The 26,094-nt window shown below is 35.9% G+C and overlaps 2 protein-coding genes across 8 annotated transcripts in view; both read right to left on the reverse strand.

The window, feature by feature from the left end:
- LOC126367486 (RNA-binding protein Musashi homolog Rbp6) overlaps positions 1–26,094 on the reverse strand; it is a 516,475-nt gene that overhangs the window by 424,593 nt on the left and 65,788 nt on the right. The gene's annotated exons all lie outside the window — the stretch shown is intronic.
- The window catches only part of LOC126367463 (uncharacterized), an 85,370-nt gene continuing 76,351 nt past the window's right edge, over positions 17,076–26,094 (reverse strand). For both annotated transcript variants that reach the window (XR_007566493.1, XM_050010976.1), the window contains exon 11: positions 17,076–17,291. Coding sequence is in view for 1 of the 2 variants with exons in the window: in XM_050010976.1 (XP_049866933.1) it covers positions 17,280–17,291 (12 nt within the window). In the remaining variant the exon portion in view is untranslated. The remainder of the gene's footprint in view (positions 17,292–26,094) is intronic.

The raw sequence follows: 26,094 nt of genomic DNA on the forward strand, positions 1-26,094 counted from the left end.
TTATCATTTAGGTAATCATTAATCTTATAATAGGCTTTTTTACATAAAGTAAGCTTCACGTGAGCTTTAAATTTATTCTCTGACAAATTTAAAATATTATCTGGTATTTTATTGTAAAAACGTATACATAACCCCAAAAAAGATGAATTTAATTTACTTAATCTAGAATTTTGAACAACAATTTTATTTTTATTCCTTGTATTGTAGGTATGCCTTTCACAGTTTCTCGGAAGGAGAGATACATTTTTGCGCACATACATAATGTTTTCATAAATATATTGACTTGCGACCGTCAGTATATTTTTTTTTTTAAACAGCTCCCTATCAACTATCATATCAACTATCTATGATGAAAACATGAATTCAAACTCGTACATTCCAATTCAGTGGTTTAGAGCTCGAGCTGGTGTTCGAACCTGTGACACTACAATGTAAGTCACGCGTTCTCCGAACTGGGCTATCACGGATTCCTCTATAATGAACGTTAAACTATCGCAGGGAATTTCTATCAGAGACTGAGATTTAAAACGTTGACAGTTCAGTGATCCATATACGGGTCATGACGGACTAGCTCCATACATTCGTGACCCATACATGGATCACTAAGAAACTACCAGGTACGCACTAAGGGCGGGTGCTCCATTTGGATCCCGGGTGTCTTAGCAAAGGTTTGTATTACAGTATGTTTGATGAATGCGACTTACTGTCCACCTGTTTGAAGGCTGAAGTGACTGAAGGTTTATATTACCTTGGCCACTTGTTCAGACCCCTGAACGCGGCCATTGAACGTTCTAATTTTTGTGATAGTAAGAGATATGTTTTACTTCCTATAGCACTCAATAGATATTGTGAAGTGTTTAGAATACATTTATTATTATAATTTTTAACAGGACGTATAAAAATTTAAGTAATATGCGGAACTTACAAGTCAAAATATTTTTGGGGACGATCAACGTGCTAAGACAGATACTCAGTCGTTATTAGTATAGTGCCTGTTTAATAGTCCACTCCGACAGACAAACCTAGGAATTGGTCTTTATTAAATTAACGAATTTTGTGTCTTTGTGAAAGATAAACATTTATATTATTATTTTATTTATCTATTAAGTCGCAAAACATAAAAAAAAACACTCCCTCATCTCACCAAACTTAACAATTCTCTTGCCATTCCACTTCGAAACTATGAAAACGTCTAACTAGCTTTTTCAACATAAAAGTGAAACATAAACTGTGCATATATTTTCATTAGTAGCAGTAGTTTGTAGTGGATGCTAACTGCTCTGCTTGTTCATTATTCACAGCACCCAGTAACTCATACTGTCATTCGCGAACACTTTTACCACATTACGCACTCGCGCCAGTGTCGGCGATAAAGCGAACGGCGATGCTCTAATGTAAGCAGCCTATAAGTATATGTACGTATTTGTATGTGATCTACAACAATGGAATAGGACTCCGAAACCATCAAGTTTCATCACGATTCAAAAAACATCAGGGTTTGAGATTCGATCCGCGTCTACACCTCTGTATAATTTTAATCCAATATTTTTTAGCGAACAAAAATTGTTTTTTAAAAAGCATCACCTGACCCGCCCCATAATAGTGCACAGCTACCCATTATGTTCTCACTCGTTTTATACACAAGTTAAACCTAGTCATAGATTTTTTTTCGTACTATACCATTGTTATTTATTTCATCTCGTGTAACGAAAACTTAGGGGGATGAATCATACCAAGATTTTCAGTGGATCTCAATAGGAATTTCCTGACCATGAAAATTACTGAATTCGTTTTTTTTTACTATTTGAAAATAGTAAATAGCATAATATTGTGCTACACAGAACCTAAATTTAAAGTAATAATAATAGTGGTGATTCCAGTGCATACCACCTAATCCAAGTCATTTTCTCATCCGCTGAAAAGGAAAGGAACGCGGGTAATCGGCAAGCATAAAATTTATAAAACACACATCAATTTTAGGCAGAAATTTAAACCTGTCCCAAAATTTTACATTGGAAAATAACCCTTGATCGGGTATTAAGTTGACAACATACGTTAAACGGGTTCCATACTAGAGAGATGCCCATGAGATGCGCCCGGGATGCGCCATTTTAAATTAATAGATGTCAATCATCCGTCCCTTTCTTTTTCGGCGGATAAGAAAACGACAGGTATGACTTAAAATAAAATTAGGAGGTGTCTACAGGAATCAGAGCCAATGACAAATTATTAAATACCATCATCGTAAATCGAGCAGCGCCCAACTGTTCCCATTTTTCGATTTACATTGCGGCGCACAAATATTTAAAATATCCGACAAGAAAAACATCTACAATCGTTTTTAGTACAATCAACTAGACGTTCTAATTTTCTTTCATTACGGTGTCACTAATACCTGTATATCAAAAATAGATAGTGTAAGTAAGTACCTATACTTATCTAAAGCGGGGGAATATAGGATGACTGAAACGCTTACCTTTGGGTTGAGCGCTACGGTTTGCCTGCATCTGTCCCGGCGCGTGCTCCTTATTTTGTCAGCACACATTCCGTTTTTTTTAGTTCTCTGTATGGGTATTCCGATTAGTCAACACGGATCTTCCACAAGTAGGTTGTGCGACCACACATAGTAATATTCGCTCAACATCCCGGGTTGAGCGCGCGACGTAACCGGACAAACTGGCGCATGACAGCTTGTGTTCTTCTACCCTCAATTACAAATATTTGCAAATCGTTGTCTTATAGTGAAAGCCCCGTAAGTGTATTTTAAAAAAATAATATTCCGATGGGGTTATCTTCAATAAAACTTCGATTTATTTTAATTAAGTAATTTCATTCTGGGTAAAAATTGAGACCACTAACTTTGACCTGGATTGAAACAAAACTTGTTTATTTTTTTTTTATTTTTTTATTCATTCGATGTTTTGTTATTGAAAATCATATCAGAATTATGGTTTTTCAAAAAGATGGTTACATGGTTTTCACTATAAATAAATAAAAACACAATGTGTAAATAATGACACCACTTTGGAGCCTTCCACCCTCGTCAAAATCTTGTAAGCCGGTTTATAGTAACTTGACCTAGAATAAGTAAAATAAGTACTCATAAATTATAAAGTAGAATAAGTACTCTTGACCTGACCTTTCCTCAAAACATCCTGGATTTTATTGCGGTATGTTCGCATCTTATAATCTTATTAGTAAATCTACTTTCATTCAGTTACTCTACAGCCATGTTCGGACGTGGTCATGGTTCGGACATCTCTAAGCATCTCTTTCTCAACTCGTGAAAGTGGTGTGTCAGGGTCCACTTTCACGAATTGCGAAAGAGATGCTTGGAGGATGGAATTTCGTGGTCTCTACCTACCCCAACGAGAAATGTAAATAAATAATGACAGGCAGAACAAAAAATGATAGATACACTATGTTAACGAACATTCATTTATCCATAAAGCATATAAATGTTGTCAAATGACATCAATAACTAGAGCTAATAGGACACCCCGGACACTTCATACAAAAAAAACATGTTTTACACAAACACTACACATTGGCGTTATCGTACACGCGCATCTATGTGTGTGACGTCTGACGCCCGCGCGCCCATACGATTGAAGACTAAAGTAAGACTGAGGGGGTTGAGGTAAACGTAGCTCAAAGCCTCGTGGGGAGCGGAGAGTCTGTTCCCGTTCTATATCTAGTACGTATTATTCCTTATTCTATGCTAATGGTAGATACAAATTTGATCTCTGTAAATTAGCTAGGTACCTTCACATCAAAAGTGGCTGAAAGTGGTAATTACTTGTCTACTGCCCGCCCTATTAGGGATTGCCGTATATATTATGTAAATAAAGTAACAGCAAGGTAAGGTAGTAAGTAAGTGTATGTAAGTATGTAAGTAAGGTATATAGGTAAGGTAAAGTAGGTACTTACCAATTAATTTCGACGAGAAAATAATCGCTTGTCGCTGTATTATATCTTTTTTTTTCTCTTCTACATATTCTCACCCGCTTCTCGCTCATAGTGACACATTTAGTCTAACACTATGCGACACATCTTTATTCACCAAGTTACTTGTGTACAAAATGGAACGTCATTATGTTTTACAAGCGGCCCTAAAAGCTGTCCTAGACTCCATAATTTTGAGAGCATTTGTTAAATAAACGTGCGCTTTAGTTTAATTGCTCGAACTATCGTTGTCAGGTCATGAAGTAAACTTGTCAAGACAATATTTATATAATACTTACAAATTAAATATATTTTTTTGTGTTCTAAATATTAGTTCGTAAATTATTTTAACGCTCAGATTTCACATTAAGTAATCTTAATTTATCTCCTGTTTATTTAAGTAAGTATATAAAGTTCATAAACACTAAGTCACGAAATAGCAACTAAAAAAACCAAGGTTACGAGTGTATATAACATTAAACAGTCCACGTGTAACTTACAAAAGGAATCGTTGAAAATAACTGCAACAAATAAAGAACCTGTGATACACAGCGGCACAGTAAGTATAGACTCATAATCGTAACAATAATAATAAAATAGAACGTAATAACAGTCACTATCAGGCTATTATTTACTAATGTAATGACACGCTAGTTCAAATTTAAGAGTGTTTGCGTAACGTCAACTACATGAGCCATTTGTGTCGGGCTGCGTGAAATAATAATGGAATAGCCTAGTCTAATCGCCGGGTAAACACAGGACGCTGGCCGCGCCACGCCGCCACAGTACTCCACCGTCATTTTCTATGGTCCAATAAACTATAATGATTTTATCCAATTCGAATGGAAACCGTTTATCGACAATGCTACGTTGCGTTTTATCATTTAGCAACTTTCCATCTGCATATTGGACTAAAAGGGAATCAATATTCGCATGCACTTGAGAGTGAAACAGCTGCGCTATTTCTATGAAATTTTCGTTGTGACTGTTCGATACTGAGGGAAAAGGTAGAATCAGCAAAAACGGCGTCAGCGAAATCAGCGAAATGCATTGTCTGCCGGTGGTGCGGAACGCGCGGTGGAGCGCTCCCTCCGCGAATGCCATTCGTTTTTGGTCGGCGCTGCGTTGCCCGAACATAATTGCTCTATTGTTAATTACGTAACGTTTCAACGTTCACCGCAGCATTGTGACCATTTCACATTAAAACCGCTGCAATACTTTTAATTTGACAGTGTTTTAGGCAGTTAGCTGCACGTCCCTACTCGAAAGTTTAGTTGTCGTTGAGAATGTTGTCAGGAAATATTCATGTTTAGCAGCCCTAGTGCGACATAATTAAATTGTCAACGTCATTATTCACCTCATATTTATGTATTCACTTTGATACCGTCGCGTTCATAGTGAAAGACGCATAGGTTTATTATAACTGCGCCGCACATCGATCGCTATTATCCATTATAAAGGCCCTGAATGACAGTTACATTAACTGAAACTGAATCCACCGGAACATTATTTCGAGATTGATTTAATGAACTGTTTACTTTTTAAGATCTGTTTATTTTAAATGGAATGTCTATTACCTGCTATACCTACAATTATTATTGTATATTTATAGCTCTCTTAGGATTTTTACTTCATCCGTTGACTACGAATAAATAAAGTGCATTGATATTATTTTATATCTTAATATTACCTAAGCGGACTACAGACGCTTTTCTAAGAAAATAAATTCCCATTGCAGATAATCAGCAATTATTACTTAATTTTAGCTAAAAGATTTTAGATTGAATCTAGAGTTGAGAATTCTGATTAGCGATTATTAGCTTGCTGTTCATTTAACAAACGATTGACCATTGCAAACAAGTCGAAAAGATAAATCGTTGATGCGCGTCGTATCAAAGCAATTCGCAATGGTAGAGGTCGATTGAGATATTACAATTAGAACGATTACTTTTAGCGAAAGCCGTAATTTATCTCGGTGAAGCGAATGAAATAATCATCAGAATGAACTCTGCAGTTCCGGTTTGAGCATATTGTTTCGACTTTTATTACTTTTTTGAGAATATTACTACTACTTACCTTACCTACTACCTACTACCTACCTACCTACCTTATCTACTTATATTACTTACCTTTTTATTACTCTAAGAAAATATTTATTTAAAAACGATGATCAGTTGCGCCGTATCCGATACAATGCCTCCTAATCGAATCAATATTAAAAACATAAATACGTACAATCTCCTTCTTCAAACTATACCTAATCCCAATTATCACTACAACAGAATTTTAACAGTAAGTAATATAACATAAGCTTGTGACTATAATTTTCACAAGTGGGGTAGTCAGAGGTACATTTATCGCAAGATGAACTAAACCCACACTACTAAGTGGTAAGACGTATCGCTGCTTATAAAGGTCGAGCCAAATGTAATAGTAAAAACTGCACTAACAGTAAGTATTGTGACATTATTTATAGAACACATAATAACGGGGTTCTTACCGCGCTTAAAACCCGCGTTTTACCGCGTTCGGGATCCTCATATCCCTATTTTAAACGCGGTAAGAACCCGTTATTATGTGTTTTAATTATGATAATAACCGCGTAAACTTAAAACAATGTATTATTTATAGAAATAGGCTAGGGCATTGCAGACCAAATCACCTGATTGTCCGAAATAGTAATGTGCACGTTAAGCCGTTGATCCCGGACTATTAGCCACAAACACCTCTACCAACGCTGGAGTAGGTATACTCCAAATTGGTTGATTGAAGCGAGGCCGATCCTAAACAGTTAGAAGTATATAGGCTATTTATATGTTTTATAGAATTCACATTTACAATTATTCTTGATTCCTTCCATTCCATTTTTTTTTGACGTGACTTATTGTAGATTTGCCGCAGATGGCATTAACTACTTGGCCGGACAAATGGGGAGCGCTGAAGGCTCTCACCCGGTTGATGATAACGTAAAGGAAACAATATCTACGTTTTTCAACTGTCCATATTCTTTCCATGATTTATTAATTCAAACTTCGTAATTTCGAATTGGACTCGAAACGAAACGTCCTCGGCGTTTATTATTTATAGCTAAAGATAACTACGTAAGACAACGTACGTAACGTACATACAGATCATATATCTTGATGTCACACAAATGCGTCACTCCTACGTTTTGCTGCGTCAAACTTGTAAATTAATTTTAATTGTGCCTAACATCTATGTTAAGAATCACAGAAAACATAATACTCTATACAATGTTAAAAGACAGTATTGCAAAATTTGACATCATACCTTTCGTACTATTTAAAACTTTTAATCCCAGGAATAATGATTACGTGTTTAATTACACATGATTAAAATCACGAATTTTCCACATCATGAACTAGTGATATTAAGTTTTTTGCGATACCAACTTCCTTAGTCGCTTCGGCATTCTTCTTTTTAAATGTACTACTGACAATTTTGTCTCAATCTTTCAACATACATACATAAACTCACGCCCGTAATCCCTAATGGGGTGGGCAGAGCCACAAGTAATCAAAGACAACTTGCAGCCACTGTTGATACGAAGTCCAAAGATGGATATGATGAACCTTATGGTGATAAGGGATCAGCTTATCGCCCATAACATTAGTCCATCATGTTAGAGGACACAATCCCTCTGTCGGTTTTTACGACATGCCCGGGAAGAAAAGCAGCTGAACGTGTTCTATGTTTTTTATATGCTCCCAGAACAGCATAGAAGCAATCTTTCAACCGTAATAAATTATTAATTAAATTATCATAATGAGTCAAGAAGGGTGGGCTAATATTGTTACTTTGTGGATACTTCAGGATGGAAATCGGAAACGAAGTAAACGCCAAAAACAGATTGCTTGTTCGCCGAAATTTTTTTAATATTTTTGATGTGGCTAATTGTAGATTTAGTGACATCATCACGATAACTTTGATGGTTGATTCAGACCTTGATCCTGGATTGATATCAAGCGGAATTTTCCTTCGCAAAAATATGGAACTGATAATAATTTAAAAAAAACACAAAAAAGTCATGAATTTTCCGAGAGTAAATTCCACTTGTAATGAACTCAGAATCATGGTCTGAAACATCCCCCTCAGTTTTTTATGGTGCTATGGCTAACACCCATATGTACATATTATATTTATATGGCTACCTGTAAGTACTTTTATGGGGTGTAAGTGACATCGTAAAGAATACTGAGGGAGACGATTCAGCTCATTATTCTGAGTTAATATCAAGTGAAAATTTCCATCGCAAAAGTATAGTACTTAGTCAAAATAATTTAAAAAAAAACACGAATTTTGCGGCGGAAAATTCCACTTGATAAAGTGAAAGAAATCTCCCCTCAGTATTTGGTAAGATGTCAATAATACCGGGTACATTAATATTTTGAATAAAAAGTTTCAGCCAACAAGCACACGACAGCTATTGTGTCCTCAATAAGTAAATATGGTACGACGAAGAATATACTTTGACTTTATATTGGCATTTCCTTTGATCGCAATTTCTTGGAACATGTAGTGGGCCTTAGTAATAAGTAATAGGTCGCTGTCGTTCACAATATCGAGAATTATCGTCAGTCTATGAGGGTAATAAACTATTTTTAGTATCCTTTACCTACAGCGAAACGTTTTGTAATATTATCGACAGGGTTGTTAGTTTGATTGCTGTAATCCGGGTATTTGCTTAATGTAGGTGCTTTAGGAAAATATCGTTAGTTTCTTTATCAAGTAAGTACTTAATGCTGTAAGGAATGAGCAGATGCCTTTTTAATTATACATGTAAGTATTATTCAAGTCACAAAACCGTAAAGCTTGACAAGTACCAATTTCTGCACATACAATGCAAGTTAAAGGTGCAGTTATGTCTTTATCTAAACATGAATATATTTTACATACATACGTACTACACCATTTTTTTGAAACTCGAACTACTTAGTAATTGTTAATATTGTTGATGAGTACTTTCATTCGCGCTTGCTATAAGTACTTAATTTCAGCAATTATTGTGTTGACATCAATAAATAGTAATTAGAATATACGTCCAACACATAATATCTCGTAGTTACCTTCACTATTAATAAACATCACTCGCAATGAACGCAGCGTAGGATCGTTTAATACCGAACTGAAAGGTCATTTCGATGCGCACGCGCATATGCTTCCAATCAGCGTTGTGCCTTGTTATGATATCAATGCAACTAAATAACGACCCGTTTGTGCTAATGTGGTTCGTAAAATCTCTGCACTAGCATCTTGCTTTAACTAATATTAATTTTATGGGTTTACAATACATACGACTGTGCGAAGAAACGAAATTGTATTTCATATTTCATTTCCATATAAAGGGGCATTCACTTGTGGTTGTGTCTTAGATATAATTTCACATGCCTACTTATTAATGACAGGAATGTGCTTATAAGGTTTTGCCTTGATATGCTTGATTAAGACTTGGTTAGGTTCAGATATAAAGTCTTAGAAAATACAACAACTTTCGTGTGATATGGTGAAATATCACCAATACCTAATGCTGTCTGTAAAGATGCAATCCCTGTGCGTTTATCTATGCGGAAGAATACAACAGGAATCGTTACATCGTAAAGTTTTGTGCAATACAAGCACAAAATTCCGCCGTTACGACACAATAAACTACAAACATCATAGCAAGTTTTGTTCTAATAACAACTAAAATCTAGACAAATGGCTGCAGCGTTTAGACTGCGATCAGTTTCCTTACTCAGCTACAAGTTTAACAAGACTCATGTCTTGAGAGGGAAAACTTTTTACTGTTCTGTCTCGTTACTGTCTCATTGCAGTTCTGGTTTGCTACCCCCAGACGTTTCATGTGTGGCAGACTGGATTGATGGCAATGTCGCTTCGACCAAATGTCATATATTATTACCAAGTAAAATAGAACCTTCTAGATTAAATCTCGTTCAAAAAATGTAATTTGTTTTGCTTTGTACAGTCATGTGCAATATAATGTACCCACCTTAGGACTCTGTCGCACTAACATATTTGACATTTAGTGAGACTTACAGTTCAATTTGTCAAAAAAGTTAATGTGACATGGTACCAAAGTGTATAAATATTAATGCTCGTGACCGTATTTGATATAAACGGCGTACCTTTACACTGACGTTTATCCCACTAATCAAATTTCGTATTAATTAATAACTACGTTAAAGTAGCAAATTGCTGTAAATACTTTATTGTGATCATCACGTATTAATTTATTATTGACGAAGCAAATTGCTGAACTTTATTACGCCAAAACGGCTCTCATAGCGTGCCGCTAGTTCATCCAAAAGAATATCATATCACTAATTAGAATGTATTTTTAAAAAGAATATGTCAGTCCAATTAAACGATGAGAATTTAATAAAAGGAAATAATGAACAGATCTATGGCGGATACTATATTAGAACACGTTCGAAAATTAAACAAGAATCTCGTTTAGTAACGACATAAAATCGGGAAAATAAGTGTAATAAAATGTTCTACATTCGACGTATTTCTGTAGCGATGCGATGTCATAATCTACGGTGCTTCGTAGTTTAGAATATGCGATAGCTTGTGAACATCGCATAAAATGTTCTGATATTTAGGTATTCTCACAACGAAGGCTACTTAAACTATTTATAAAATGTCTTTGTAGGTAGGTAATAAAAAAAATCAAAGGAAAAACATTGCATATATGCTATAGAGAAATCCCTTATTAAAGTAGATACACTCGCAATGTGCATATAGTTATAATGTATCTATAAACAACGAATAATTTTAACTGATATCATTACCCGAGCGAGGGGCCACGAATTTAATTATAGAGAAATGCGCGCAACATCAGAATCCTTTGATGGAACCAGGAGTGCATAATAGCACAACAGGAAGACTGGACTTACATCAAAGTTCCCATGAGAAGCGAGTTGCGAACCTACTTCCCTCTCAATATAGCGCCGACGTGCTCGAGATGCAAAACCGCAGCCAAAGATAGACGTATGTTACCTACGACATATCATCATCATAAATAATGTATCTTGCCCGACTCCCCGCCTGAATTATTCAACGTTGACGGCCACTTTATTAAATTTGTCCTTTTACGAAAATATTACGCAATAAGCAACTCCGTAACTCTCGGTGCAAATTAATAAAACAAATTACCATTTACAAATTAAAAGATTGAAAGCGTGGCGTGTTTGATCTTTAATTAACTAGCGATTGCATTGAAATTTAAATGAGTTTGTAACAAAACAAATTGGTGGCAATGTTATTTTATTTGGAGTTATGCAATGAGCGGTTCGGAGACGGGGTGAGAGGCCAATGGGACACGCGTTAATGTCAACCTAGTATCTAACGTAGGTACTCTAGTCTACTCTAAATCTATATAATTATATTAAGTAGGTAAGTCTATAAATCGGTCTAAGCATAGTATCATCGTAGTGTAGTAGTAGTAGCATCGGTATAGGCATTTGCTACGTAAGCGAGATCCACCCTAGACTACAACGTTACTTACATACATAACATAAACAGCCTATATACGTCCCACTGCTGGGCACAGGCCTCCCTTCAATCAACCGGAGGGGGTATGGAGCATACTCCACCACGCTGCTCCAATGCGGGTTGGTGGAGGTGTTTTTACGGCTAATAGCCGGGACCAACGGCTTAACGTGCCCTCCGAAGCACGGAATCATCTTAATTTTTCGGACAATCAGGTGATTCAAGCCTTTCAGTCCTCACCAAACAAAGGACAGTCTCACAAAGACGTCACTTACAATCAGGTGAAATTGTGGTCAAACGTGAGCCTGCTATGTAATTTTGTAACTAATCCTGCTTTATTCAATATAATTGTTTGCATTTACTCTCTATCATGACTAAAAAACCCTAGTGGGATACAAAGTTGAATGTTAAGGACACAAACAACCCAAGTGAAATTCCTATATTGTCTGTGCTAAAAAGTACTTACGTTAAGGTCTTGAACAGAAAATGAGTTACTGGCGAAAATAATTCCAATTTAGTAAAGTACATCCCGAGTGCAGTTTTCATTATCTGCGTCGCGCAGTAGCTCTGAGTTATAGCTGCGATAGTTCCACAAAGTAATCATAGTTGGGAACCGTTCAACCTTCCATTGAGTCCAATATCAATGTTGAGTTTTTAATTCTATCTAATTCTCCAGCGGATTAAATATAATCTTGACAAATGATAGCCATTCGTCTACCGATTAGTTTCTTTATTAGAGAAACGAGACGCGTATGAATATCGGCAGATAGCAAAATTTGCACAGTTTTAATTTAATCCTTATTATATAAGTTCATAAATCTATGAGTTGTTAGACGATAAATTATATTGAGCCACATTTGAGCTGAATTATAACCGATATATATTCGAAGTTAGTGTATGTCACTTATAAATTAGATACGATATTATATCCCTGTTAAGTGCTTTCGATTGTCTGGAGACGTTGATATACCTAGTGTATAGAGTCCGGGACAAAAATGTTATAAAAAATCGCATCTCGATTCTTTGGTTACGCTATGACCAGAATATAAGAAAATACTTTTCTACTAGACCTATCTTATTAAAATACAGCTTAAGGTAAACACATTTTAGCTAGAAGTAAATCAACAGTTATCACTACACAATAAATAAAGACTTTTATTTCCATATCCTAAGCTAGTATTTTACAGATTTCCATATTCAAATGTTTCTTCTAATCTACGCCCTTGATAAAATACCTTTCGGCCCAATTTTTTTGTAGAAATACCTGAAAAGATTGAAAAGATAGCGATAAGAATAGCCAGGTAAGTGAGTAATTGTAAATGACGTTAATGTCATATAGAGCCGAACCTAATAAGGATTATTGTAACAATATTTAGTATTTAAAAAAAAACTACATTATTATTTTTAACATAAAAAGTCTAGGACTGACATAACGACAAACCAACAATAAATCAGCATTCAACAATCATTCTCAAACGCGGAGTTCAAAATAAAAACTTGTTATTTTGTATTTGATACAAATGGAAATCTCTACGAGAGCGGCAAGGGGAATGTTTCGAATAGCTGTTGTACCGAAGAGTGAATTAGGCGCACTTGTAGACGCTCGAGACAAACCACGGAACGTGGAGGGCCATTGAGGGCGAAAGGACGAGCGACCCGCGAGGACCACTGGGTCAAGTACAGCTGATGAACTGTATTGCATAGGTACTTTTATGTGGAAATTACTTGTGAGGGTTCCATCATTTTTTATGAACAAAAAAATACATTACTTACAAAAAAAAACGACATCCAGTTGTAAGGTAAAATGATTGAATTTCATCGAAATACTTTTTTTAGTTTTTGTTATGATTAGTTTGTTAAGTTATTCATTTCTAAAAACTATACCTACCTACAAAGACCCGCTATTTCAGATGGTATTTTCATTAAAAATCAGAAAAATATATATTTTTCTTTGATAATTTATCATGAACGTTTAAAAACCGAACTTACACCACAATCGTGCTGCCTATTAGTTTTTAATAATGGGTACAAACGAACATGAATTATCGTACCAAACTACAAAGCTATCAGTGCATTGTCATGGAAATGACGAATCGACACAAAACAGTGAAATTACCGTCACAAACAGAATTGTTGCAGCAGACGTCTTTGTTGTAACCAACAAATTTGAAAAACATAACAAATTGCTAGAACTCCCACATAGTGAAAGGACTTTAATTGAAACGGTTCACAAATTACAGGGTCAATGGGCACCGTATGCAACAACCGCATATTACGGCTTCCATTTTTTAAGTTTAGCCCACAGAACCCAGAAAGAAAAGCAAACAATAGGTATACACCCAATTGATGTGGCCCAGTCACGCAATGGCCGCGTTACTTTGACGTTTTAAAACACAATTTGATAAGTTGCTAAGTGGAAAAAATATCTTCTTATTTTTCTCTTTTTCCATCTTGCTGTTATGACTTTCTTGCTAAAAGAATCGTTAATCGTTAAACATTATTGAGATAAAATTTGTCTAAGATCCTAGAGTTTCGGGTTTCGAATAATTTGTTACGTTCTCAAATGTCTGCAAGTTGTCTTTATTACTCGTGGCTCTGCTCACCACATTAAACATTACTGGCGTGTCTTTTTCGTATCTAAGTATTGACGTTATATTTGCTTTATTCCAATTTTGTTCAATAAGGCAATAATCTATCAATACAATTTCTAATTACATGTAGAGTGAAATTCTTACTTCCTAATTTCAACAACTCACATGTAGAGTGAGTTGTTGAAATTAGGAATATTTCAAAATACAGTGTTCATTAGAATTTAATCACAAGGGTTAATGAACTTTGACTTCCAAGTGGCAGCGCTGTAGTCACTGATCCTTGATTTAACCCTAAACGTCTCTTAAACATCAAGACAAAAGTGATCTGTATTATTTTACAAGGAACCTACTACCTACATCAAAAACTTCATTAAAGCAGCGAAATTAATAACTATTGTACGAGTAGCAAGTTCACTTCACTTTTACGTTCTAAAGGCTCTACACGATGCGTCTGCAAGCTAACCGCATTAGAGGGTAGACGTGTATCTGTCAAAGAATTATGAAGAGCCATCGAGTAGTGAATGACATCAACGGCGGCCACTTGCTCACGGCGCGGTTCTTCAATGCTTGCCTTCACTAGTTTTATACTTTTTTTGTCTTTACCGCGAAATAATGAAGTGTATGTAATTAAATTATGCATGTTGTACGGTTAAGGGCCTGTTTCCTGTTATGCATAAGTATTTTGACCTGCACGCAAAGACAGATTTTTTTATAAGTGTTTATTTTCACTGTCTATTCAGTCCACTGTGGAAAAGAATAATTATGTACTTTGATTTATTTTTAGTTTTGTAGAATTTATCTTTGTTTTGTTTGTAAATCTTCTTAATTCTTCATTTAATTTTTGATTAGTCTATTTCTTTATTGTAACTGTTTTGTTTATGGTGTAAATAAATAATTTGTATGTTAAAATGCACTATCAATGATATTACATAATATCTTAGTAAGCTAGTCATAGGTATCAAATTATTGTATGTATCTTTATAAACACATATTCATTATGTAGGTAAAGAATCGATCATCACAAGAAGATCAAGTCATGAAGATTATATTTATGGGAACGAAATCCAACAGTGTAGATGAACAACGCTTCAGCAAAGTTAAAATTAGTTTTCAAAGAGCAAAGAATTGTTTATTTTGAGCTACTAAGTACCTGTGATCATCTGATAAACACGTCATCTCGTAACTTAATGTAAAATTATCAAGCGGTAAACGAAAAATCCTCATGAAACTCACAATAAGGAACTTGTGACGTTTGCTTATAAAGAATCTATTTGATAGGATATAATGTTTCTTATAGAAAACTAGACTTGAGATAAGATGAAATCGAGACGCAATCGATAGCATCACGACTTTGAAGTCTTCGCGGAATAAGCCATCATATTGGCAATAATGTTCTTCTAGAAACTGACTTACTAACAATTTATTTATTTCCAAACTTTAGAAACGGCTAAAAGAATAGGATAGGTCTGTAATGAATGAATGACTACTATTTTTATTTTCATGACAACTTGCAAGAAAAATCTAACATTACTTAACGCAACTGCAGAAACTAGTGTAGCTTACTTTAGGTACAAAACTCAATCTATCAGCTCGACTATCGACCTAAACAAACAGTATAGGTAACTTCAATACTGCAATCTCCGAAGGCAATTAAGACTGTGCCGGTACAGGCTGGAACGAATGGTGCTCTTCAATCAACGAATCAATCTACAATCGCGAATCGTCGCCACTTGCCAGCGACAGCTCAACAAATTTATTGCTTCGAATGGGTGGTAATTTTCAAATTTCGACGCCTGTTGATCGCCGTTCGACAGAAAGCGCAACACGCTACGTGACTCTACCACTCGCAAATTACCCCCTGCTTTATACCACGTTCCAATATTCCAATCAATACCCACTGCGGTATCAAACGCTCACCCAAGTTAATGACTTAACAACTCTCAACATAACATTTCCAACAACTTAATTACTGTTTCAACTTTTCTACAAGCCAGACATGACGGTTCACGATATTTCGCAAAATTTCAGCGTTCAAAGAAGCTTCAAAAACGTGTAGTACGCGGAATTTGCTTACATTCTATGAAAATGCAGGCAGGGTGGGGATCGAGCAATTAACAGTGCTTGAGCACGTAAAACGATGTTAAGGCGGCGCTCATCGGTTCCATCTCATTACGAGTTTTGCTCGGCTCGTGCCTTAAGCCCGGTTAAGGTGCGGCGTGATTAAGTTGAGCCGGGAGCAGACGCTGGCCCGACTGCTTGCCAAAACCACTTCAGCCGACGTCGACGGTACGTTATATTGGAGTTTGGCAATAGTCGCCTAAGTGGATGTCTGACTGCGTTTACTTACCCTGCTTTTGTGGTGCGTACTCTGCAGTTTGATGTTACTAATTGTATTAGTTTAACTTTGTCTGTGTCGGTTACGTCATTCTGCGAGTTTGTACGAGAATTTAAGTGTCAGCCAATATCGATGCGTGTTACTTTATTTGGTTCTGTTGCTTTATTAAGTACACACTAGCATAGATCAATCTAGTTAATAATTTATAAGGTTGTGCGTATTATTCAGATAAAATTCTAAATAAGTACAGCATAAGACAACAAGACTAAGATACCACGGTGGCGTCACCACGATTGCGTCACTAACGACATGTAATAAGCAGTTGTGTAAAGGGTACCTCACCTGGTGGCGCAACCAATTTGTATCCAGCCATCGAATCTCGAGTAATTTCCCGCTGGTGGCGCAACCATGTCCTAGTGTGATAAGAACCTAAGAGATTACGTACTTCTTGATAGCTTATCTCCAAACAGTGTATTTACGTATATTTACCTCAAAACAAAAACAACGATTATTAATAGAACTGAACATACCTCTAAGTATAATAACATTTCCAATAGAATAAACCATATTTTACATTTACGGTTCATTTTGCTTGCTGCATTATTATTTTAAGTAAAGTAAGATTACCATTAACTTTATTCATGAGGTCGCGTTGTTTATAAATACGTGGCTAAATAAAAATGCTACAGCTCTAGCTACTGTTTATTACAAAAAACTCAGCAGTTCCATAAAAAACGATTAACTGTATGTTATTTTAAGTTAAAATAGACATGTTCGTCCCTACGAGTGCGCGAGTACATATTTCTAATTTTAAAGCGCGCGGCAGGAGTCACGTAGAGCCGTGGCGCGACCACGAATCTTGAACAGCTTCCACTCGCCCCCTGAGATCCCTTTCAGCGATTTACCTGAAAATAAGAAAAAACAATCGCGTTAATCTACTGCTTTGGCTGGCAGCCAAACATTTCAACTAGTCGTCTAAGTTGGTCCTGTCGCAAAATGAATGAAACAAGTGGACATTTAGACGGTCGTTGTGTTCCTGATCAGTTATCAAAGCGAGCTGCGAGATAGGCTTAGGTGCGAACAGACAATATAAAACTCATTTATATCCCGTCATCGTGACGCGAGAGGCGTGCCAAGGCGTTTTCCAATACGCTCATTTATCACACTCCCTACGACATAATGAGACGCATCTGAGCCGCTGGAACACACCCGAAATACTTTAAATAAAAGTTTCTAATATCCTTAAATGTATGGTAATGGTACGTGGCGAAAGTAGATGATTCGTTCGCGTCTCACACGACGCTATAAATCTGTATGGTGTCATGATGACAGGCGCACGTGGCGCGGAATCACGGCTTTGATGACTGTCAAGCGTGAGCATCCGTTATAAACTGGCTCATCATAGAAATGTCTTACAATCGAATAATAGTTGCTAAACTGAAATATGAATAACATAAACAAAGTCAAAAATTGCTGGAATGGACCGCGAATCTCAGAAACTACATTATTAAGTAAAATGAATCTATAATTCTTAAACGTAGCGATAATCATTAATACTAAAAGATTCGAGACATTAACGCATGTTCTGCTCTAACTGTGACACTTTCACACATATCTCAATCCAGTATATTCTGTATTGTCTTTAGTCTACAGGAAGCTCTATGCTCAGGTACAGAAAATAAAATATAAGTAAATAAAAGTAAATTGACTGCTTGTGGAGGAAGTAAATAAATTTGGCAGGCACAAAAATGAAGCAACGAATACTTCTGTGACTATAATAATGACTAAGAAGTGAACGACCACTTTTTCAAGAGATATAGTGTCCTCATGGGTGGCGCATCTATCTTTATTCATGATCTGACTTTTTTAACGACCTCATTAATTCTTATCTCGTCACCTGACTAGTTTTCCTTAAAATATTTTCGCCGCGTTTAGCGCCAGTTTAGCCTCATTAGAATTTATTTTTAATATTATTATTTTAACTCTACAGTCAATCCTAGCAACAACAGAGCCAAAGCCCGCCCAATGAACTACTCCCGGCTATTAAAAAGTAGTATCTCTTAGATTTATTACAGCCACGTCAATCCGTAAAATAGATGATGTTTATACTAAAAGATTACAATGATCCCGGCTAAATTGTAATTTGCGCTGTTCGAATATTTCACAAGCTGATAGCAATATTTTTTTACGGTGAATACGTACCTAGTCTTTGGAGTAAAATATCGTATTGATCAGTTTTAGAAATTACAAAATCGCAAAATCGCAAGCAACGCGGCCAACTAGGCTACCGCACCGCTTTGACGCATGAGACGTTAAAAACAAATTTGAATGAACCATAACAATCAAAAGACGACGCTCTTATTTCAAAAGATTTCTCTATTTTCACTCGTGTACATTAGTATTTTCAATGGACCACAAAACTCGCCATGTAACATTTAAACATACCACACGGAAAGCTCCAGCGGCTATTTAAATTGTTGCCAAAGTTTTATGAAACCTTTGAACTGCCAAACTAATTTATAAGTTTTGAATAACATTTTGATTAGTTTAAATCGGATAACATTCTTCTAAATTTCCCTTCAACAATGTGACCTCGGGGTCGGAACTACAGTAAACTAAGTAGGCAAATATGTGCTCGTACACGAACATATTGCGATGATGAAAGTTGATTCAAATTGATTGACGATATGCAAGGACGGATTGGTAGAGCTGCATTTATTTGTAGCAGTGAAGCGTGTGACGAGCGCCTAGGCATAGACCATTAATAGCAAATTGATTGGAGTAGGTATCATGCGATTGGCATGAGCAGAGTCACGCGGAGCGGGTGACGCGGGCGGCGCGGGCGCGGCTGCCGGAGCCGGCGGCGGGCGGCGTGACGTGCGCTGACGCAAGAGTGACGGAGTTCGCGCCAGCTCATAATAAATCGTGGAATATTTCGTGCCTCCAAACTTTCTCGGGAGCCCGAGATAATATCCATCTTATTTACACTGCGCACGCACTATGCCCGCTCTATTTATGAATTCTACACTGCTACTTACTACGAAACTCCTTACACGTTTCAACAGTTATAAACTTATATAACCAATATCATTGTGTTCGCCGTTAAAACGGAACAAAGCGCTTTCAGTGATAAAACACACAGGAAGTAATCAAAAAACAATTCAAATTTTAAGTCTAACGCAAATACAGGCGCAAACAGCGATATTGAACAATAACATGCAGAATTTGCTTATGGAAAAACAAACTCGAAATATAACGGCTAATCCGTATAGAGCGCTATGAACGAAATAGGAATTTCAATTTGGGAACCGGTAAAGGAAATATCAGAGAGTGTATGTACTGAGAACTTAATGCTTGATACCACAAGCTGTTTACATATTGTAATCCACTCAGATAGCGCGGATATTTTATTCAATACGCTAAGGAAAGCTACATATGATATGAGGACGCTTTAGGTTGATAGTCAGTATGATTGAGCAATTCCTTTGCGAGTAACAACGACGCAACTAGTATTTAATAAAAACCTTATTACTTATACAAATATGGGAAAGGTTAGTACAAAACACAGGCATATTCTGTCGCTAAAAACATGTGTAATAAGTACAAACTTTATCCGGGAACACATTGTCATTGTATGCACGAAATAATCTACCGTTTATGTTTTTACGTCCCATTAAAGAGCACTTATGGTACACGCGTTCTGACACTTGGTGCGTCCCTGATTTATTTAATTCATCGCTCGCGCAGAAATATAGTTTGCTCTCATAAAAGATGAGAGTGAAAATAGATTGGCTGCAAGTTAAAAATTGACTGAGTTTCAGAGGTAAAAATATGTAATAATTTTCTTTTAAGATCGATGTATCCTTTTAATAGTGTTTTTTAAGGCTTGAAAAGTATCAAAATTTTTAAGCCTGAGTTCGGGCATGCCAATTTTTCACGAAAAAAGTGAAATTGAATGTGCTCCCTCTGAAATGGTAGTAGCCTAAAATGACGCCATTTCCCTGTATTGATTCGTCTCTGTACTCGTACAATATTAATTCACGGCAATACCACTTACATTAGCAAAAACTATATTATTTAGAATTCCATTTATCAACGGGATTTATTCGTTACGTATAATCTCCTCTGCGCATAGTACATGACAAAAAGAGATTTTCTATTAATCCCATAGTGTACTCCACAATACGAAACAAAACAAAGTTTACATATTACAACTTAAAATATCGAATAGATTAAAATACCGACAATCAATATTTGAAGTACAAAAAATCTAATAAGCACCTAAAAGTTGATTGCTTAAAATTTCGAAAGTTCAAACTAGAATATATAATAATATTGACCAAAGGTCATTTGGCTGTCGACAAATCAAACAGTCGGCAATAATAAGCTTTCGATATTCTAGATTGCGATGTTATAATCGATATTTTGAGTTTCGACGTTTTGAACATCGACAATTTTGCGTAGGAATTTTAAGTTTCGGTGTTGTAATATGTAACCGAAACAAAGATTAATGTCCAATCTCAATCTAATATTTTTATTTTACATCTTTTTGAAATGCTGTTTCGCGATAACTGACTGGGAAACGAATGCTGAACCTTTGGTTTAGTGAACAAGATGTCCACACATTAGTGTGCATTAAAGTGGTGTATGATACTATGGAAGTCGTGTCAGACAAGAGACGTGATTAGCTGGTAACAGCGCGCAATCACATAAAATCAGAAACACATCATTTGTACTTTCTCAGAAAATAAACTTTTTTTTTCATAACTTAACATAACCAAACTAACACCTATAACTTATCGTATTCCCAATTAACCCTACTTCAGTCTAAGGTACATTGTGATGAACCACGTCTAACCGAGCTTTCTGTTAGACTAACATGATAGGTTAGGTTAGGTGCCATGTCGCCGTCTATTAATGGTCAAACCAAATTCGTTAACGAAAATTGCACATAAAAACAATTTTTGGAAAAGTTATTTCATAACATTTGTTTCTAACCACCCCAGAAGTCAATACGTGTCTTTGTGTATATAATATGCAACCGACAGTATAGGGATTAGCTCATGAATTAATCTGATCAGCTATATGGGTGTTGGGGTATTATCACTCTTACTTTTCATATGGATGTCGAATAAAACGACGAAATAATGACACCAGGAGACGAGCGTTTCAAATCATTTTAATGACTGTCACAATTATTATGGAAATATACACAAAACTGACACCAGTGAGCTTCCTAACCTGAAGTTATAGATGTACGGTTTTTTTTTATATTAGGCAGCAAAATCACGAAATATAATTGTATAACAGTTTTTTTTTTTGAAAAAAGATCTTTTGTGCCGGTGCTTTTCTTGCAGCTTCTTTTCCCGGCTATACAGGTTGTGAGAATCTGTAATAATTTTAGGCGGTTGAGACGTTCGTTATGTAAAAAATGACGATTGAAAGTGTAACTATGTTACCTATATTTTTGAAAATAAAATAGAAGATATTTTTGAATTTGAATTTAGAAAAGCAACTGTTGTCTGACCTTCTAACCAGAAAATAAAACCAGTTTCTTTTTACTTGACTTATTGTAGATTTGCCGTATACGGCATTAGGTGCCCATGTCTTCCGTGTTTTTCTTATTTACAGATTAGTTCACATGCCTTCCGTTTTTTCAAGTATCGATCTCGTCGCGAAGTTTTCCGTTTACCTCATAGATTTGCTAAACGTCCATTCAAAGTGATTATTAAAAATACGGTCGGCTAAGTTTAGTCATGTCGATATATCTCGTCCGATTGTTTCTACGTTCCATCCCACTCCCATTTTCGACGAATACCGAATGTGTTACGATTTCAATTTGGTAAAAAAAAATTCAATACTTTTTGTGCAATATACTTTTTTGTACGCGAGTACAAAAATAATTTTCCGGTACCATTCAATTGGACGTTATTGTTTGTAAACTGCTCGGATTTTTCATCGTAGTTCCAAGCCGGTTCGAATCCCGGTTCGGGTACTTCGTGAGGTGAATTACCAACCACAGCAACTCTGGTTTCAGGTCTATCGCTAAGCTGCTAAAGGCTTCTGTCTCACAATAGTTCATAATAACGAATTCTTTATGAGTTTGAATTCCATTGCCCCCTATTGTATGGGACTTTATCATAGCTGGCTAGGAGTGGGTGCATATTACGATACTTACACCTTTGCCTATACCTTTTGGATTACAGGCGTGTTATGTTACTGTTATGTTATGCTAGATTTTTTAATAACGTAAGATTATAATTTGTTTCTGAGTATCAGGTAAAGTCAATGGTGTAATCGTCCCAACAACTGAATCATAGTGGGCCCAGTTACCCACTATCAAATTAGAAAAGGGCAAACTCGTCCCTGGGCCCAGTTTAAGCCTGGGACGAGATGTCCCCTAAGTCACAAAAAGTACACCTTCTATCTTTGAACATCAATCAATACACAAACACAAGTGACCTTTAAGGTAAAATTACTTTTATAAGTGGCTTTATAAAACGATTGATTTAATTAAATAATGATTGCTTATTTAATATTAACGTGCTATTTGTATTAAACGAATAGAACACGTGTTTATCACGTGACCAAACGTGGGGTTTCCGACACGAACAGTTAATTAGTTATTGAAAACTACATAAACCCTACATATCCCTTGTTACGTGTGGTTTTTTAAGCTAATGTTACATCATCTGCCTAGCATTATCCCGTTTTTCACAGGATTTACCTAACCTGAACATTTGACAGGTCCAGTGTTTTTTACAGAAGCGACTGCCTGTCTGACCTTCCAACCCGCGATGGGAAAACCAGCCCAATACAGTGTAGGTCACATACCTCCGAAAATGCATTTCTTGGGAATGTCGGTTTCCTCACTATGTTTTATTTCACCGCTGAGAACATGATAATCATAATATAAGATCAAAACATGAATTCTAATTCTGTCTTAAAAAAAATTCTAAACAAATTCGAAATTTCCATTTCTATTTTAAAATACGTCACAGAATATTCCAACATACTTAACTTTGCAGAAAAAAAAGTAAACTTCTGCTGGTTTACAAATGCACTCTTTAAAACATTGCATTAGCAAGTAAATTGTGTTAAAAATAGGTGAAAAATATTTAGTAAACTTGCTTTAATTTTTTCACAAGCTGATTAAGCGACGTGAACATAGTTTTTATAGTACTACCTACTCAAACTGTAAAAGAGAAACTAACACGCGACGCTACCTATAATTATAGTATGCTTACATTTTCATTTGACATACACAAGCCTGAAAATCATATCTGATATATATTGATTAAACTAACATTTAAAAACGGTACAACTTGCAGCCACGCTTCATATTAAAGTCTTAAGGTGGAGATGAGAAACACTGTATAGTCCATTATGTCAAACGAAGAGGGCACAATTCTTTAATTTGAGTAATTCGAATTTTGGAACTAATTGACAAGTCAAAATAATTCTATGCAGAATCTGCGACACTATCGCTGCGGCCGCGGGATTTCTTTCGTAGCGCGCATTATTTTAAACCTAATTCCTCCTGATTCCTGCAAACACCTCCTAATTTTATTTTATACTTACCTACCCCTCCTTTTGTTATCTACGAATGATTGACAACCGTTAATTTTAAAATGAATGAGTGAATGAATGAACCCGGGAAAGTAAATATAGGCATATCGCTCACATGCATTCGACGTGTTATGTCAACATAATTCTGTCGGGTTATGGGCCAATATAAAATTTTGGAAGGGTTTTTTTCTGCCTAAAATTGACATGTGTTCCATAAATTTTATGCCTGTCGATTACCCGTCCCTTTCCTTTTTGGCGGATAAGAAAATGACAGGTATAACTTATAATAAACTTAGATGGTGTGTACTGGTATCAGCACCATTATTTTAAGACTTCGTTTTGAAATAAAGCAGTTTTTTCTATCCTCCTAGTCAACAGAAAAATTACCGATTTCCAAGTCCAGAAACACAGAACACCAATATTATCTACCATTCTATTGTCTGTAATATAAATTCCAGTAAGAAGTGTTGTTTTAAACTTGCAACATGAACTGTTAAAAAGATTTAGTGTCGCTTTTAACTCTGATGGCGTTAGCTTCCGATGCTAAACTACGGATACCTGATGAGCAACACTGCCAACTTTATGGACGATTAACATTTCTTTTTATTCTTCTTACCGTGTTTTATTTAATCGCGTTCGCGTTTGATGGCCTCTAAAGTTTTGAATTGCGAATTGAAATGTTTTTGAAGATAGTATTGGAGTCATTTACTTACTTTTCGTTATCGTCTTCAGCACATTCGCAGCGTTTTTTTGACGTAACTTATTGTAGATTTGCCGCAGGTGACTTTAATTTTTTAGAATGGTAACTTTTAGTATAGAAACAGATTTAGTAGAACCTGATACAGCTGTCTGTATCAGGTAATAATGTCTATAATGACACTGTTGTCATTATAGACATTTCCATCGGCAAGATAAGGGAGGACTCTAACTACTTTCTCAATTTTATCACGTTTAAACTTTTTAAGTACGTATATTAAAAATATTTTCTTTCAAATTAATTCGATAACTTTCCCAACCCACGCATTTATGAAAAAAACTCTTTAAAAGCTTTAGAAATATGACCCTTTATTTGAAATTCTAAACTTGAAAGTATTAGCTATATTTAAATTAATTCCATTTTCGCGTTACTATAATGCAAACCTCTTTATAATTTTACAATCTAAAAAACTTTAAAAGAATGGCCCTTTTGTATTTACAAAATGGCTTATTTTCAACACCTGTTCAAAGTTTCGGTTTACTGAAATCAGTCAAGGGAGGAGACAGTGTTGAAGGTATATTGACTGGTCCATTAATGGATCAGATAAGTCCAGAAATTAATGCAGGTGCGACACACAAGAGCTTTACAGGGTGGTGAGGTTTACATAAATGATGCACAGCACACATTTTTAATCATTTTCAACATTTTTCTGAACATTATTTGCAATGTTATTACGAGAATATCCAAGCTCCAAAATTAATAAATATTAATTTCTTACCAAACCTATCCACTTTGAAGCGCATATCTACATATTTATATATCAGTTGAATACTCTTTACCTAACAAGAACCAGCTTTCACAATTCGTTCTTCGCAGAACTTACAGCACAATATTTTGTATTGGCAACATTAACGGTACTCCTTAGAAACAGTTAGAAGGGACTGCACATAAAATTTGCCAAATGGATCCTTCACGTTAACCGCTGTATGATTTATGAATAGTTAAAACGATGACTTATAACTCTGTGGGAGTCTCTGTCCTAAGTAGGTACGGTACTGACAGCAGCTTTAGCAACTATGTATTATAATTATAATAACTTATAAAGTTTCACTTTTTTGGACTGGAATTACTGGGAGAAAAAGCATAGAACCCGCTACCTACGTCACAAAAGTAGCACCTAGTGACCAGTCTACTTACGATCGTATCTACTTTGAGACTAATATCCATGAAGCCGTGGTTGTCTAGTTGGAAGAACGCTTGCCTCTCATGGTGACGTCGCAGGTTCAAATCCAGCACGGGCCCAAACAAATGATTTTTGGATTTGTTTTCGAGTTCATGTTCACAACAACCTCTGTGGTTAGAGCGTTGGGTTTACGATCTGGAGGTCCGGGTTCATTCCGGTGGGGCACTGTCAATCACTTTGTGAGACTCTCCTTTGTTTG

The sequence above is a fragment of the Pectinophora gossypiella genome, chromosome 6 (genome assembly GCF_024362695.1).
Source record: "Pectinophora gossypiella chromosome 6, ilPecGoss1.1, whole genome shotgun sequence".
Lineage (NCBI taxonomy): Eukaryota > Metazoa > Arthropoda > Insecta > Lepidoptera > Gelechiidae > Pectinophora > Pectinophora gossypiella.